The 14,174-nt window shown below is 44.3% G+C and overlaps 1 protein-coding gene across 5 annotated transcripts; it reads left to right on the top strand.

Annotated features, from left to right (window-relative positions):
* The first annotated feature begins 766 nt into the window (after positions 1 to 766).
* Positions 767 to 14,155, top strand: vdac3 (voltage-dependent anion channel 3). 5 transcript variants are annotated; one of them, XM_068311907.1, is made up of 10 exons: positions 767 to 848; positions 7,830 to 7,942; positions 10,139 to 10,210; positions 10,427 to 10,476; positions 11,249 to 11,401; positions 11,494 to 11,546; positions 11,659 to 11,886; positions 12,035 to 12,185; positions 13,112 to 13,169; positions 13,279 to 14,155. In XM_068311907.1, exons 2-10 carry the CDS (start codon positions 7,834 to 7,836, stop codon positions 13,368 to 13,370), a joined length of 966 nt encoding a protein of 321 aa, XP_068168008.1. In that variant the 5' UTR covers positions 767 to 848; positions 7,830 to 7,833; the 3' UTR covers positions 13,371 to 14,155. The 5 variants fall into 5 exon arrangements, with proteins under 5 accessions (XP_068168008.1, XP_068168009.1, XP_068168010.1 ...); XM_068311909.1 differs by lacking the exon at positions 7,830 to 7,942 and adding an exon at positions 9,109 to 9,781 and having other exon boundaries at positions 815 to 848; XM_068311908.1 differs by lacking the exon at positions 7,830 to 7,942 and having other exon boundaries at positions 771 to 848.
* Positions 14,156 to 14,174: the final 19 nt, after the last annotated feature.

Genomic DNA, 14,174 nt, shown 5'->3' with positions numbered 1-14,174 from the left:
GATCACTATGGCAACGGCGCAGCCGCACTAACGAGACAACTACCTCCCTCGGGTAGGGTAAAGTAGGGTAAGGTAGGGTAGGGTAAGGTAGGGTAGGGTAGGGTAGAGTAGAGTAGAGTAGAGTAGAGTAGAGTAGAGTAGAGTAGAGTAGAGTAGAGTAGAGTAGAGTAGAGTAGAGTAGAGTAGAGTAGAGTAGAGTAGAGTAGAGTAGAGTAGAGTAGAGTAGAGTAGAGTAGAGTAGAGTAGAGTAGAACTTTATTGATCCCTTAGGGAGATTTCGTCAGGGAAATAAACTACTTAAGGTTAAGAATTAAGGTTCATCCAAACAAATTGTATTTTTAGTGACGTTTGGTTAATCTCACAATAAACTAGAGAAATTTTTTTGAGTAATCTGCCATAAAACAAAAAACAAACAAACCCCAAAGCCCATAATAATTTATTATAAAACAATGACTCGCTTTTTCAGTCAGATGCGCACCTGGCAAGAATAAACACCAAACAGACGTAAAAACTACGTTAAAACAGGTGCACGTCTAAATACACATATATAAAAATAATAATGAAGATTTACACATGGATTTCAAATTATTACACAAAAGTAATTGTTGTCTTATCATGACCTACAGTAAAACTGTACCAATGATAAGCTTTATCAGCGCAAGGGTTCACTAAGTGAACGCCAAGGTCTCATGTAAACTCTTAGTAACACAGCGCTGTAATCTTATGCGTGTCTTGACTCCGCCCTCAGGATGAGGTCGGGTTTGCGCATGCGCAGTAGTTACTGTCGTCTGTCTTCACTGTGTTCCGAAGAGTCCTGCAAAACCCTGCGCTCTGACCAGTAAACACAGGTGAGAAATAAAGTGTTTGTAAACTCTTTTTCTTCTAAACATAGTCTGGTGTGGTTTTACCTGCATAAGTAGTTAACTTTTTGACGACTGTCAGTCGGCGTTAGGGTTGAGTCAAACTTAGCCAGGACGGAGTGTATGTCCGTAAGTTTTTCGAGACGATTTTAATTCCAGCCCAGGCCTGAGCAAGACATGATTTCTGAGTCGCTTCATCCTGAAAGACAATTTTAATGACCAATGAGAGTTTGGAAAAAATGATGGCATCAGAGTGATGAATGGTATCCCATTACTTTAAAAATATGTCGAATGGTAGTGCGCTGTGAAACACCCATAGCACGTATAAAAAAAGAGATAGTATTTACGTATATTTATAAAGTTCACTGTTGCATTATGGGTTACTTTACAGCAGGCCACAGACGTCTTGACAGACGGACAGTAGAAGATAGACATAGACGCGCCTGGCAAATGAATAACGGGACACTTGATGTTGTAAATGTCGAAGTTGGAAAGTTTTCATGGAGGTCTACCAAACAAGTCCTGTTGTCCATATTCAGATTCATGCACACATTACACAGAGTGGTAGTAACCCACTGTGTTTTTTCAGGGAAACTCCTTGTCAGCATGGAGGAAGCATATAGGTTACATATTATAAACACCAATAGAGGGAAACTTTAGGTTTTCATGAAGGACTCTTTCCAATGCCTAAAATCATGAAAAAAGTCTAATAATAGGGAAAACAAGTACAGTATTATGTGACCCAATGAGAACCACTGGTGAACAGGCTCTCTCTTATATTGTTTACTTGCAGTAAAAGCAGAACAGCGTGTCTCTAACTCATACACACCACCTGTATATGCCACACACACCTTGTCTTCACCTTATCTGAAGGATCAGTGTTGTGTGTTCACATAATGCTATAATTTATTGTCAGCAAAGAGTGTGTGGTCACAAAACTCAGATTCTCCATTTAACTATTGAACTAACTAAAATAAAACATAAGGAAGATGGATAAAATGTATTAAATCCAAACAGCAAACACACTTCCCTCATATTTACAAGTATTAAAAGCGAAGGATGTTTTTCTGTCTTAGACATAAATTGGTTTTCATACACGCTTAGAATTTTTTTATTTTATTTATTTTATTTGAATATGTTACAACTAATTCACAGGAGTGACATAACACAATGTCAGATAAACTTGGAAAAACAGATATTTACAAAATAAGACACATAATGTTTTTTAAATATATTGTTTTATAAGTGTTCTGTATTTAATTGTCAACAATTATTGCTTGTGTGGTTGCTATTTCACATTATACTGTTGATTAGTGCTGTTGTAACCTTTTGAGTTCAGTCACATCTGAATGCAGCTCATAAGAACATTCAAGTGTGATCTGCGTATAATTAGAGGTACAATGGATGCATACATATTTAGAGGGGCTTTAATTGGCTAACCCAAAGCAGGCACATGTTGAAGTCACATGTGCTGCAGTGTTGGCTTCACCTGAGCTATATTTAGACATCCAACTGTTGAGACTGAGGGATGAAGGCAAGGGGCCAGGGGTCAAAAAGGGGCTGTGTTGTGGAGGAGGTGAGGGTAACAGCCTAGAAGCTGTTTCTGTTGCACGAGATCACAACGGCAGTGCAGATGTTACATGTGGTCAACAGAAGGTCAGTCAGCTGGCAGGCAGTTAATGAAGAACGATGCTGAGACAGCAAAAGTGGAGGTTTGTACAATCATACCAAGATGTAATTTCTCATATCTTACCATGGATGATTTGGTCCTTAAGATCGATCGATCCATCCATCCATCCATCCATCCATCCATCCATCCATCCATCCATCCATCCATCCATCAATCCATCCATCCATCCATCCATCCATCCATCCATCCATCCATTTTCTTCCGCTTATCCGGGATCGGGTCGCGGGGCAGAAGCTTAAGCAGGGAAGCCCAGGCTTCCCTCTCCCTAGCCACTCCGTCCAGCTCCTCGGAACACCTCACCAGGGAGGCGTCCAGGAGACATCCTAACCAGATGCCCGAGCCACCTCATCTGGCACCTCTTGATGCAGAGGAGCAGCGGCTCGACTCTGAGTCCCTCCCGGATGTCTGAACTTCTCACCCTATTTCTAAGGGAGAGCCTGGACACCCTGCTGAGGAAACTCATTTCGGCCGCTTGTATCCGGGATCTCGTTCTTTCGGTCACGACCCACAGCTCGTGACCATAGGTGAGGGCAGGAACGTAGATCGACCGGTAAATCGAGAGCTTTGCCTTTCGGCTCAACTCCTTCTTCACCACGACGGACCGATACAGAGTCCGCATCACTGCAGACGCTGCACCAATCCGCCTGTCGATCTCCCGTTCCATGGTACCCTCACTCGTGAACGAGACCCCAAGATACTTGAACTTCTCCACTTGGGGCAGGATCTCATCCCCAACCCGGAGAGGGCACTCCACCCTTTTCCGACTGAGGACCATGGTCTCAGATTTGGAGGTGCTGATTCTCATCCCAACTGCTTCACACTTGGCTGCGAACCGCTCCTGTGAGAGTTGGAGATCACGGCTCGATGAAGTCAACAGCACCACGTCATCTGCAAAAAGCAGAGATGCAATACTGAGGCCACCAAACCGGACACCCTCAACGCCTTGGCTGCGCCTAGAAATTCTGTCCATAAAAGTTATGAACAGAATCGGTGACAAAGGGCAGCCTTGGCGGAGTCCAACCCTCACTGGAAACCAATCCGACTTACTGCCGGCAATGCGGACCAAACTCTGACATCGGTCATACAAGGACTGAACAGCCCTTATCAAGGGGTTCAGTATCCCATACTCCCGAAGCACCTCCCACAGAACCCCCTGAGGAACACGGTCGTACGCCTTCTCCAAGTCCACAAAACACATGTAGACTGGTTAGGCGAACTCCCATGCCCCCTCAAGGACCCTGCGGAGGGTGTAGAACTGGTCTACTGTTCCACGGCCAGGACGAAAACCACACTGCTCCTCCTGAATCCGAGATTCGACTTCCCGACGGACCCTCCTCTCCAGAACCCCTGAATAGACCTTGCCAGGGAGGCTGAGGAGTGTGATCCCCCTGTAGTTGGAACACACCCTCTGGTCTCCCTTCTTAAAAAGGTGGACCACCACCCCAGTCTGCCAATCCAGAGGCACTGTCCCCGACGTCCACGCGATGTTGGAGAGGCGTGTCAACTAGGACAGCCCTACAACATCCAGAGCCTTTAGGAACTCCGGGCGGATCTCATCCACCCTGCCACCGAGGAGCTTTTTAACCACCTCGATGACCTCAACCCCAGAGATAGGAGAGCCTGTCTGAGAGAACCCAGACTCTGCTTCCTCATCGGAAGGCGTGTCGCCGGAAATGAGGAGGTCTTCGAAATATTCTCCCCACCGAGTCACAACGTCCCGAGTTGAGGTCAGCAGCGCTCCATCCCTACTATACACAGTGTTGATGCTGCACTGCTTCCCCCTCCTGAGATGTCTGATGGTGGACCAGAATTTCCTGGAAGTCGTCCTCCAAAGCATCACCGAACTCCTCCCACGCCCGAGTTTTTGCCTCAGCAACCATCAAAGTTGCATTCCGCTTGGCCAGCCGGTACCCATCAGCTGCCTTGATGACATCCCTTACCGCCGATGTCCACCAGCGGGTTCTGGGGTTGCCGCCACGACAGGCACCGACCACCTTACGGCCACAGCTGTGGTCGGCCGCCTTGACAATGGAGGCGCGGAACATGGTCCACTCAGACTCAATGTCCCCCGCCTCCCCCGGAACGTGGTTGAAGTTCTGCCTGAGGTGGGAGTTGAAACTCCTTCTGACAGGGGATTCCGCCAGGCGTTCCCAGCAGACCCTCACAATACGTTTGGGTCTACCAGGTCGGACCGGCATCTTCCCCCACCATCGAAGCCAACACACCACCAGGTGGTGATCGGTTGACAGCTCTGCCCCTCTCTTCACCCAAGTGTCCAAGACATGCGGCCGCAAGTCCGATGACACGACCATAAAGTTGATCATCGAACTGCGGCCTAGGGTGTCCAGGTGCGAAGTGCACATATGGACACCCTTATGTCTGAACATGGTGTTCGTTATGGACAATCCGTGACAAGCACAGAAGTCCAATAACTGAACACCACTCGGGTTCTGATCGGGGGGGGCGTTCCTCCCAATCACGCCCTTCCAGGTCTCACTGTCATTGCCAACGTGAGCATTGAAGTCCCCCAGCAGAACGATGGAGTCCCCAGTGGGAGCGCTCTCCAGCACCCCCTCCAAGGACTCCAAAAAGGGTGGGTATTTTGAACTGCTATTTGGTGCATAAGCGCAAACAACAGTCAGGACCCGTCCCTCCACCCAAAGGCGGAGAGAGGCTACCCTCTCGTCTACCGGGACGAACCCCAATGTACAGGCGCCAAGCTGGGGGGCTATAAGTATACCCACATCTGCTCAGCGTCTCTCACCATGGGCAACTCCAGAGTGGAAGAGAGTCCAACCCCTTTCGAGAGGACTGGTACCAGAGCCCAAGCTGTGTGTGGAGGTGAGCCCGACTATATCTAGTCGGAACTTCTCGACCTCACACACCAGCTTGGGCTCCTTCCCTGCCCGAGAGGTGACATTCCACGTCCCAAAAGCCAGCTTCTGTAGCCGGGGATCGGATCGCCAAGGTCCCCGCCTTCTCACAATGCACCCGACCCCTATGGCCCCTCCCACAGGTGGTGAGCCCATGGGAAGGGGGACCCACGTTGTCCTTTCAGGCTGTGCCCGACCAGGCCCCATGGGTGCAGGCCCGGCCACCAGGCGTTCACCTTCGAGCCCCACCTTCAGGCCTGTCTCCAGAGGGGGGCCCCGGGCAAAGGAAAACGTGGTCCATAGTTTTTATTCATCATGTGGGGTCTGTGAGCCGTCCTGTGTCTGGTCCCTCACCTAGGACCTGTTTGTCATGGGTGACCCTGCCAGGGGCACAAAGCCCCAGACAACTTAGCTCCTAGGATCATTGGGACACACAAACCCCTCCACCACGATAAGGTGACGACTCAAGGAGGAGATTTGGTCCTCAAGATCTGCTAAAGTTAAATCAGTTTTTGATGTGGGCAAGGCTTTTGGAAAGAGTTGGTGTTACATGCATTTGTACACCTGCTGTTGTCTGGCAAATTTTGAATCACAATATGATATTTTTTTTATTCTTTTTGAGTTTCCAGGTATGATTACTTAGTTATTACCAGACCAGACCATTGTTGGTTCACACAAACTGATGAAGCCAAATTGTTAAACTTAGATTGGTTAAAACTGTTTCCATACCGACAGCATTAAAACAATGTGTGGCTTAGAGAGCAATGTGAAGAATTGTCACCTACATTTGAGTTCATTCTAGTTTCAAGTTGTAAAAGTTGTAAAAATTTTAAGTTGAAAGTTTTGGACCATTCTGATTGTGTTTGCTCACATCTCTATTATTTATAATCCATTTCCTGCAACTCTCTTGTATTTTTAGTTGCAACATGCAGCTATTTTCAGTAGCTCTGACAGTCCCGTGCTCATAAACATTTCAACTTGAAATGGCAGATAGTGACTAGTTGATGGACATGGTGGAGCTTTTGTTGTCTAAAGAGCCAGATAGTTTTTTCAGGGACTGGAAGGGCAGAAAACTGAGCTAAAAAAAAGGATTCCAGATTATATTGACATTAACCACTCGTGTGTGTACGTGCGCGTTTGCATGTGTTTGCCTGTTTTCTTTAAAATATAAATTAAAATTCTCAAAATGACTAACGATCAACTTTTGCATCATTGCAGATCATCTTGTGACAGTTGACCTTGTCTTTAGTGGTTAGCTCACTTGCTGCTTACTTACTTAAATAAAACTGCTAAATGATGAGATCAATTTTCATTCGTCTAGTTTGAATATTTATGAATAGGAGGCAATCCATTTTGCAATAATCTGCCCAAACCAGATCAGGCGTACATCGACCCAGATATACTTTATTGTTACCTTGTTTCCTTTGTTAGTTTTTTTTCCTCATTTGTGTGCATTCATAACCAGGAGAATTTGAACATTTTGAATGGATTGCTAGGAAATTTTGTGGGAACAATGACCTGTTGGAGGGAAGCAGGTAAGTAGATTTCGAGGCTTGTCCCAGTGATGCTATGGATCCAGGAATTTTTAAAAAATAAATCCTGCTATGACACTGAAATACCATACTCTGCTTTGGATTGTCTTGATATGATGATGAGATGCTGTTTTTCATGTGGTCGAGATTCTTTTAATGATCGACTGCCACATCAAACAAATCTGAAGCAGAAAAGGGCAAACCATGTTTGTAACTTGGTTTGCTGGAAGTTTGGTGAAAGCCCTTCAGTTTTATAATGCCTCTTGTTGATGATGACAGAAATTAGATTAGAAAAGTTTAAAATTACGGGTTTATTGAGTTCGGGTAGTTGGATGGATATTGGTGACACGACTACAAGCTTTAACTTGCAAATTCAAGAAGCATATGACTCAACAGGATTACACAAAAAGAAATCTTTTGAGTTCAAATTGTTCAAACACATATTACATATGAAAGGAAACAAGTGAAAGCCACTAAAGACCTTCAGCAACCATGTCTGTCCAGAACCAAGTAAATGTAAGATCTGCTAGATGTATACTAATAGTACAAAGGACCAAAAATTATTTGCAAGAAAGTGAATTGTTATGATGTGCTCTGTTTTCCGTGTTGCTTTGTCATTTGAGACAATAGTTATCAGGTTCTCTTTAGGTAAAGACCTTTGGAGTGCTACAAGCTAAAGAATTCAGAGAATCAGGATTTGATTGTCCAATAGGTTCTTAATCTCAATAGGACGTATACTGATTAAATAAAAAAGTAACATGACAATATTTAACCACCAGACAAGGCCACATATGGAGGGGTGCTGCTCTCAGAGCAGTGTTGGAATACGTCCCAAAGTTTCTTTTGTACCCGTATGTTTTTCCCTCATCTGAAGAGACATGGAAAAGAAACAAACAGGGAATGTGGTGCTGCAGGACAAGACAGGAAGTCATGGAAAGAACAAAGTCTACTGTGGGACATGTCATCACCATGTGCCCAAGGGACGGGGTGAGTGGGAGGTGTTCATAGTGGTAGAAATACGACACATCAGCAGGGTCCCTGGAACAGGCTTTGGTTTAAGTTCCATTAGTCCCGTGAATCCAGACTTCAGTATTTATAAAATGATCATCAATTCTGCTGTATTTGATAATATTGATATTTAGATGCTCCCTGCAGCCTACAATCAAGTTGATGATGGACTTTTCAGCAGGACAAAAGTGCAAAGGACGTATCAGTAATATAATAAAGCAGCTTATTTTAACACAAATGATAATCTAAATACCTTGTCAGTAATGTCCACTTCACACACAAAGTGTGTGTGGTGCTGACCCACTAATCCAGGGGACCCTGGTGACTGTCTGAAGTCCAGTGTGTGGTGATATGTTGGCGTGGTAGCTTCTGACTAACCAAACCAATATTAGCTCTAATGTATTAGCATAGCACAATGGACATTTTATTAATGTCGAAACGCAGTCTTCTCCTTTCGGCTTTCCCCTTCAGGGGTCGCCACAGCGAATCAGTTGCCTCCATCTAACCGTCTTCTGCATCCTCCTCTTTCACACCAACTACCTTCATGTCCTCTTACACTACATCCATAAACCTCCTCTTTGGTCTTCCTCTAGGCCTCCTGCCTGGCAGTTCAAAACTCAGCATCCTTCTACCAATATATTCACTATCTCTCCTCTGGACATGTCCAAACCATCTCAGTCTGGCCTCTCTGACTTTATCTCCAAAACCTCTACCATGTGCTGTCCCTCTGATGTACTCATTCCTGATCCTATCCTTCCTGGTCACTCCCAGAGAGAACCTCAGCATCTTCATCTCTGCTACCTCCAGCTCTGTCTCCTGTCTTTTCCTCAGTGACACTGTCTCTAGACCAAACAACATCGCTGGTGTCACAACAGTTTTGTACACCTTTCATTTTAGCTGAAACTCTTCTATCACACATCACACCTGACACTTTCCTCCACCCGTTCCATCCTGCCTGTACACACTTCTTCACCTCTTTTCCACACTCTCCATTGCTCTGGACTGTTGACACTAAGTACAGGTACTTAAAATCCTCCACCTTCTTGATCTCTTCTCCCTGTAACCTCACTCTTCTACTCGGGTCCCTCTCATTCACACACATGTACTGTCTTACTGCGGCTAACCTTCTTTCCTCTCCTTTCCAGGACAAATCCCCACCTCTCTACCTTCTCCTCCACCTGTTCCCTGCTCTCACTACAGATCACAATGTCATCTGCAAACATCATAGTCCATGGAGATTCCTGTCTAACCTCGTCTGTCAGCCTGTCCATCACCATAGCGAACAAGAAGGGGCTCAGAGCTGATCCCTGATGCAGTCCCACCTCCACCTTGAACTCCTCTGTCACACCTACAGCACACCTCACCACTGTCTTGCAGTCCTCATACATGTCCTACACCGCTCTCACATACTTATCTGCCACTCCAGACTTCCCCATATAATACCAGAGTTCCTCTCTGGGCATCCTGTCATAAGTTTTCTCCAGATCTATAATGTTGAAATGCAGTATTGCAGCAATTTATTTCTGATGTCATCTTTTGAAAAGTTGGCTGCTGTTTATTCCTAGTGACTTCCTTTTGGGGAACCAGTCCGATAAAAAATAATAGTCCCATAAATAGCTTCCACTACTTGCTAACACACTGCTGCTCATAACATTAGTATGTAAGATTGAAGGGGTAAGAGAGGAGCTGGATATCTGCAGCACCTAGAGAAGCTCCAGTCCAGTGGCCAGAAGAAAATGCTATATGCAGTTCGTCCCTGAAAAATAGACTCTACACCTGCTTGCACTCTCTGACGCACGCTGCTCAGCTCTCACAAAGGTGCCAAACTCAGTGTGTTTGCATGAAGTTTTCCACTTGTGTTTGTCATGGTGTTTAACTTTAAAGCTGACCAGCAAAGTATGAGTTCATCACAGGACAGATGACATAGAAATACAACCATTCACATGTGTGAGCAAATTAAAGTTAACGTTTCACCTGCACTGCAAGCTTTTGGTGGTAAGAGAAAACTGGAGAATAAAGAGGAAACCCACTCAGACGTAAGGGGAACATGCAAACAGGTAGTGGAGTAGAAGAAGTGTGTTACAGGTGCATGGAGAATTAAACACTCGACATTCTTATTTGTAAGTGATTCTGTTGTAAAGAAGTAAAACATGACCTGCTCGTCTCTTTTCTTAGGCACAATGGCTGTCCCTCCTGCGTACTCAGATTTGGGGAAATCTGCCAAAGACATTTTTAGCAAGGGCTTTGGTAAGTCATCAGAATCTATGGGAATATACTGAGCTATTTTTATGATGTTTCTAAGTTGTTTAACTGTGTTTGGGTGAAGTTGTTGCTGAAACAGGACCAATAGAAAAGTTGGTTTTGTCTCCTCATTTAAAATTTCCTGTAAATCCATGCAGTGTTATATTTGCATTTTTTCCCTTTATTTTTGAATTTCCATATTGTCCCCCCCCCCTCCCCCAGGCTACGGAGTTCTGAAGCTGGATGTTAAGACCAAGTCTGAGAATGGGATTGTAAGCACCAGTGTTCTGTTTTTATGTTTCCTGTTGGGGGTGGGGGGTGGGGGGCGCTCTCTGGTGTTGATCAATGGCTGACTAATGGCCTTGCAGCTCTTCATGTCAGAGTGTGTTTGCTATTGAACATGTACTTAGTCTAACAGGAGCACTTGCATGCCGTTCCCTCCATAATACAAATCTCCACAGGTTTCTATTTTGCTTTCTTCTTATTACTCCATTTCACGTCTTTATATTATAATCTGTAGTTAACCTAAATTACTTGTAAATTCTTTGATCTTTGTAACATTCTATTTTCTTGCTTTCTTCTCTGGCCATCCCTTTCCGATCCAAAGAGACAGTGTGTGTGTGTGTGTGTGTGTGTGTGTGTGTGTGTGTGTGTTTAATGATTAACAACAGGTGCATTTCAGGGTAAGCCAGCAAGACTAGTTTGTGTGTAGACAATGATAGAAGGCTTTCTGCTAAGTGTTTTTTGTGCAGCAGTTGCTCATCTGGTGACACCATTAGCCTGGCTGCTGCAGTCATTACAGAACCAGCCTGCAAACACACCCAACCAACCTGTCCCTCATTCCCCTTCCTTTGTTTCTACCAGCCAAGCTAATATTTTCATCAGGAAGATGTGGTTCTTACCTACACACTCGAGAGTGGTTGTGTAGCTTAAGACCTGTTATGCCTCACACCTCTAGTTTATGTAGTTTTAATCCTCATTTTGTCTTTCTGCTACTCTTTTCATCTCATCTCCTTATCACTACCCCACCTCTTTGTCTTGCAGGAGTTTGCCACCTCTGGCGCCAGCAACATTGACACAGGGAAGTCAGGAGGCTACCTGGAGACCAAGACCAAACGGGAGGACCTGGGTCTCAACTTCAGCCAAAAATGGAACACAGAAAATACTCACATATCAGAAATCACCATAGAAGACCAGGTGGAAATTAGGATTAGTTTAAAATGTTTGGAAAATTCTGTATATTCACAAAGGCAAAATATTTGATTCTGTGTCTGTTTATCTGTGTGTAGCTGGCTAAAGGTCTGAAGCTGGGTCTGGGCCTGTCATTTGTACCTCACACTGGGTAACAGCAATCCTACCCATCCCAAGTAGTGCTGGGTGTATTATTATAGTATATGTATAACAAATAAATAATAAAACTGCTCTTCACGTGAGTTTTCTTTCTTTTTCCGTAGGAAGACGAGCGCCAAACTGAAGACTAGCTACAAACGTGACTTTGTGAACGTGGGCTGTGACCTGGACTTTGACAAGGCCAGTCCTACAGTTCATGGAGCTGCTGTGCTGGCCTATGAAGGCTGGTTGGTTGGATACCAGATGGCGTTTGACACTGCTAAATCTAAAATGATTCAGAACAACTTTGCCCTTGGTTACAAGAATGAAGACCTCAAGCTTCTCACCACTGTGTGAGTCACTGTAACACAAGAAAGACAGGGAGATGAACAAAAAGGAGGGGAGCCATGGGAGGGAAGGCGTTTCCCCAGGATGAGTCACTTTATCATCCAGTGCTGCCTGACTCCACCTTCTGCATTGTGCTTTGCTTTTTTCTTTCAGTAATGACGGCACAGAATTCAATGGTTCCATTTACCAAACAGTAAACAGCAACCTGGAGATGGCGGTTCAACTGGCCTGGACTGCTGGCAGCAACAACACACAATTTGGAATTGGTGCCAAGTACCAGCTGGATAAGGATACCTCTTTGTCTGTAAGACTTGTCTTTTAAATATCATTGACACATCATCATCATGATTAGTTTTACCAGTTAGAATATCTGCAGTGCCTAAAGAATCATGCTTTCTAACTGGGGAATAAAAATCAGTTTAAACCAGACGTAGGACAGCGTTAACATCCCTGACTATCACCAGGGCGTGTGTGACCCTGGGGGAACCTGCATGGGGAAACTCCCGTTCGCTTTTTCATACATGTGCCAGAATAAAGTGTAACTGCACATCCACGACAGTAACGGGCAGTGGCGCTTTCACATTCACATGTGCCATTAACTGTAATTAATAGTGAGCGCAGGGGTATTTACAGATAGTCCTCAACCTACAAACACAATTGGTTCCGAGAGACTGTTTGTAAGCTTAATTGTTCATAAGTCGTTTTTTATTAAATTTCAATCTATAATCTCCATTTGAGGTAAATACCATTACTACTCTAAATATGAAAGTACGGCTACCTACGAGAAACAAGTTACTCAGTCAACATCAAGTAGCAATAAGATTCAGAGTTCAGCGGTTAATGTTTCCTGGCAGAAACCTAATCCAGCGAACATTGGTTCCTACATTATTTAGCTCCTACAAGGGGGACAACACCTTCAATAATTAAAAAATAAGAAATAACAGACAGGTTGGGACAGAGATTTCTTACAGGTAGTCTATAGTCTACACTGCTGGTCCTAAATTTCAACCTGACCCGAGTGTTCATTCCCTACTTAGAAGTTGAGAGAGCATGTGGCGCAAAATGTTTTCTTTTTTGAGAAGCACTGCTTTAGAGGAATGAATGTGTTTTCTGCTGCTGTTGATCTACTTTATGAATGCAGAGGAAAATAACCATCTCAGATCCCATTCGTGTACACTTCTAATGATCTTCGTGAGTGTGTCACCTGTCCATGATGTTTTGTCCTCACAGGCTAAAGTAGACAATGCTTGTCTCGTTGGAGTTGGATACACACAGACCCTGAGGCCAGGTCTGCTGAAGTTTTTGTTTTTAAAACTCTTTTCTGGAACAAAACTTCAAACAACACAGCTAGTGACCTGATGTGTAATTGTTCTATCACTGTTCACCCTATCCTGCAGGAGTGAAGCTCACCCTCTCAGGTCTGATTGATGGGAAGAAAGTGAACGCTGGGGGACACAAAATCGGTATAGGTTTCGAGCTGGAGGCGTAAAGATTCAATGGGAGAACGGGTGAGAAGACAGGGAACCATAAAAGAGCCCACATGTGGAAAGACCACAAAGGTCCATAAGTAAACAGGCGTTCCCTCTAATGTACACATTCTTTGGCCTTGACCCTGAAACCTAGAGCCGTCTCAAGGACCTCCAGGACTACACCTTTAAAAGGAATCGAGTGTTATTTTGTGTTTATTTTAAAATCATGTTATCTACTGACCCAACAACCAACAGGAGTATATATTTCAGAATACTACAAATGTTGGATACATCAGACAGGCAATTCATCCGACATGTTCCTTAAACAAAGTGCACTTTTAGCAGCATTTCTGCCATGTATTCTTGGAAGCATATCATTTTGAATGTGGTCAGCTCATTATTGCTTGGATATATTTAGATTATAGACACTAATATGTTTATCAGTGGGTGCTTATTCAGGTATATTGTGGTTTTGGTGCATGCTTTCACAGCTGATGGAGCATTTTAAGTAAAGTGACTGAAAACAGACAAAATTTGGAGATAATAGTTACTGATGATTCTTGAATGAATGGTTGGACCCCGACTCCGTTTGACCACCAGTAACTCAGTTTTAAACTTTGGACCTTCAGTTGCCTGCATGTCTATTTTTCAGGTCATGTGATAAAACAGCCAATGGCAATTTTAAACCCGTTTTGTCACTATTTGTGCCCTGTTTAACCTTTCTCACTTAAATCTTATGCGCTGGTTTGTAACAGACTGTCAGCGGTTATGTTCTGATTTGATTAAAACAATGTAATAAACACAATGATCTTGATGGACGTGTA

This window comes from Antennarius striatus, chromosome 3, assembly GCF_040054535.1.
Source record: "Antennarius striatus isolate MH-2024 chromosome 3, ASM4005453v1, whole genome shotgun sequence".
NCBI classification, from domain to species: Eukaryota; Metazoa; Chordata; class Actinopteri; order Lophiiformes; family Antennariidae; genus Antennarius; species Antennarius striatus.
This window is presented reverse-complemented; position numbering and strand designations above follow the sequence as displayed.

Excerpts from the sequence above, each read along its gene's own strand:
- vdac3 (XM_068311907.1), top strand. The coding sequence starts at position 7,834 with ATGGAAAAGAAACAAACAGGGAATGTGGTGCTGCAGGACAAGACAGGA. Across the intron at positions 10,211-10,426 it reads CATTTTTAGCAAGGGCTTTG|GCTACGGAGTTCTGAAGCTG; the intron begins GTAAGTCATCAG and ends CCCCTCCCCCAG. Across the intron at positions 11,402-11,493 it reads AAATCACCATAGAAGACCAG|CTGGCTAAAGGTCTGAAGCT; the intron begins GTGGAAATTAGG and ends ATCTGTGTGTAG.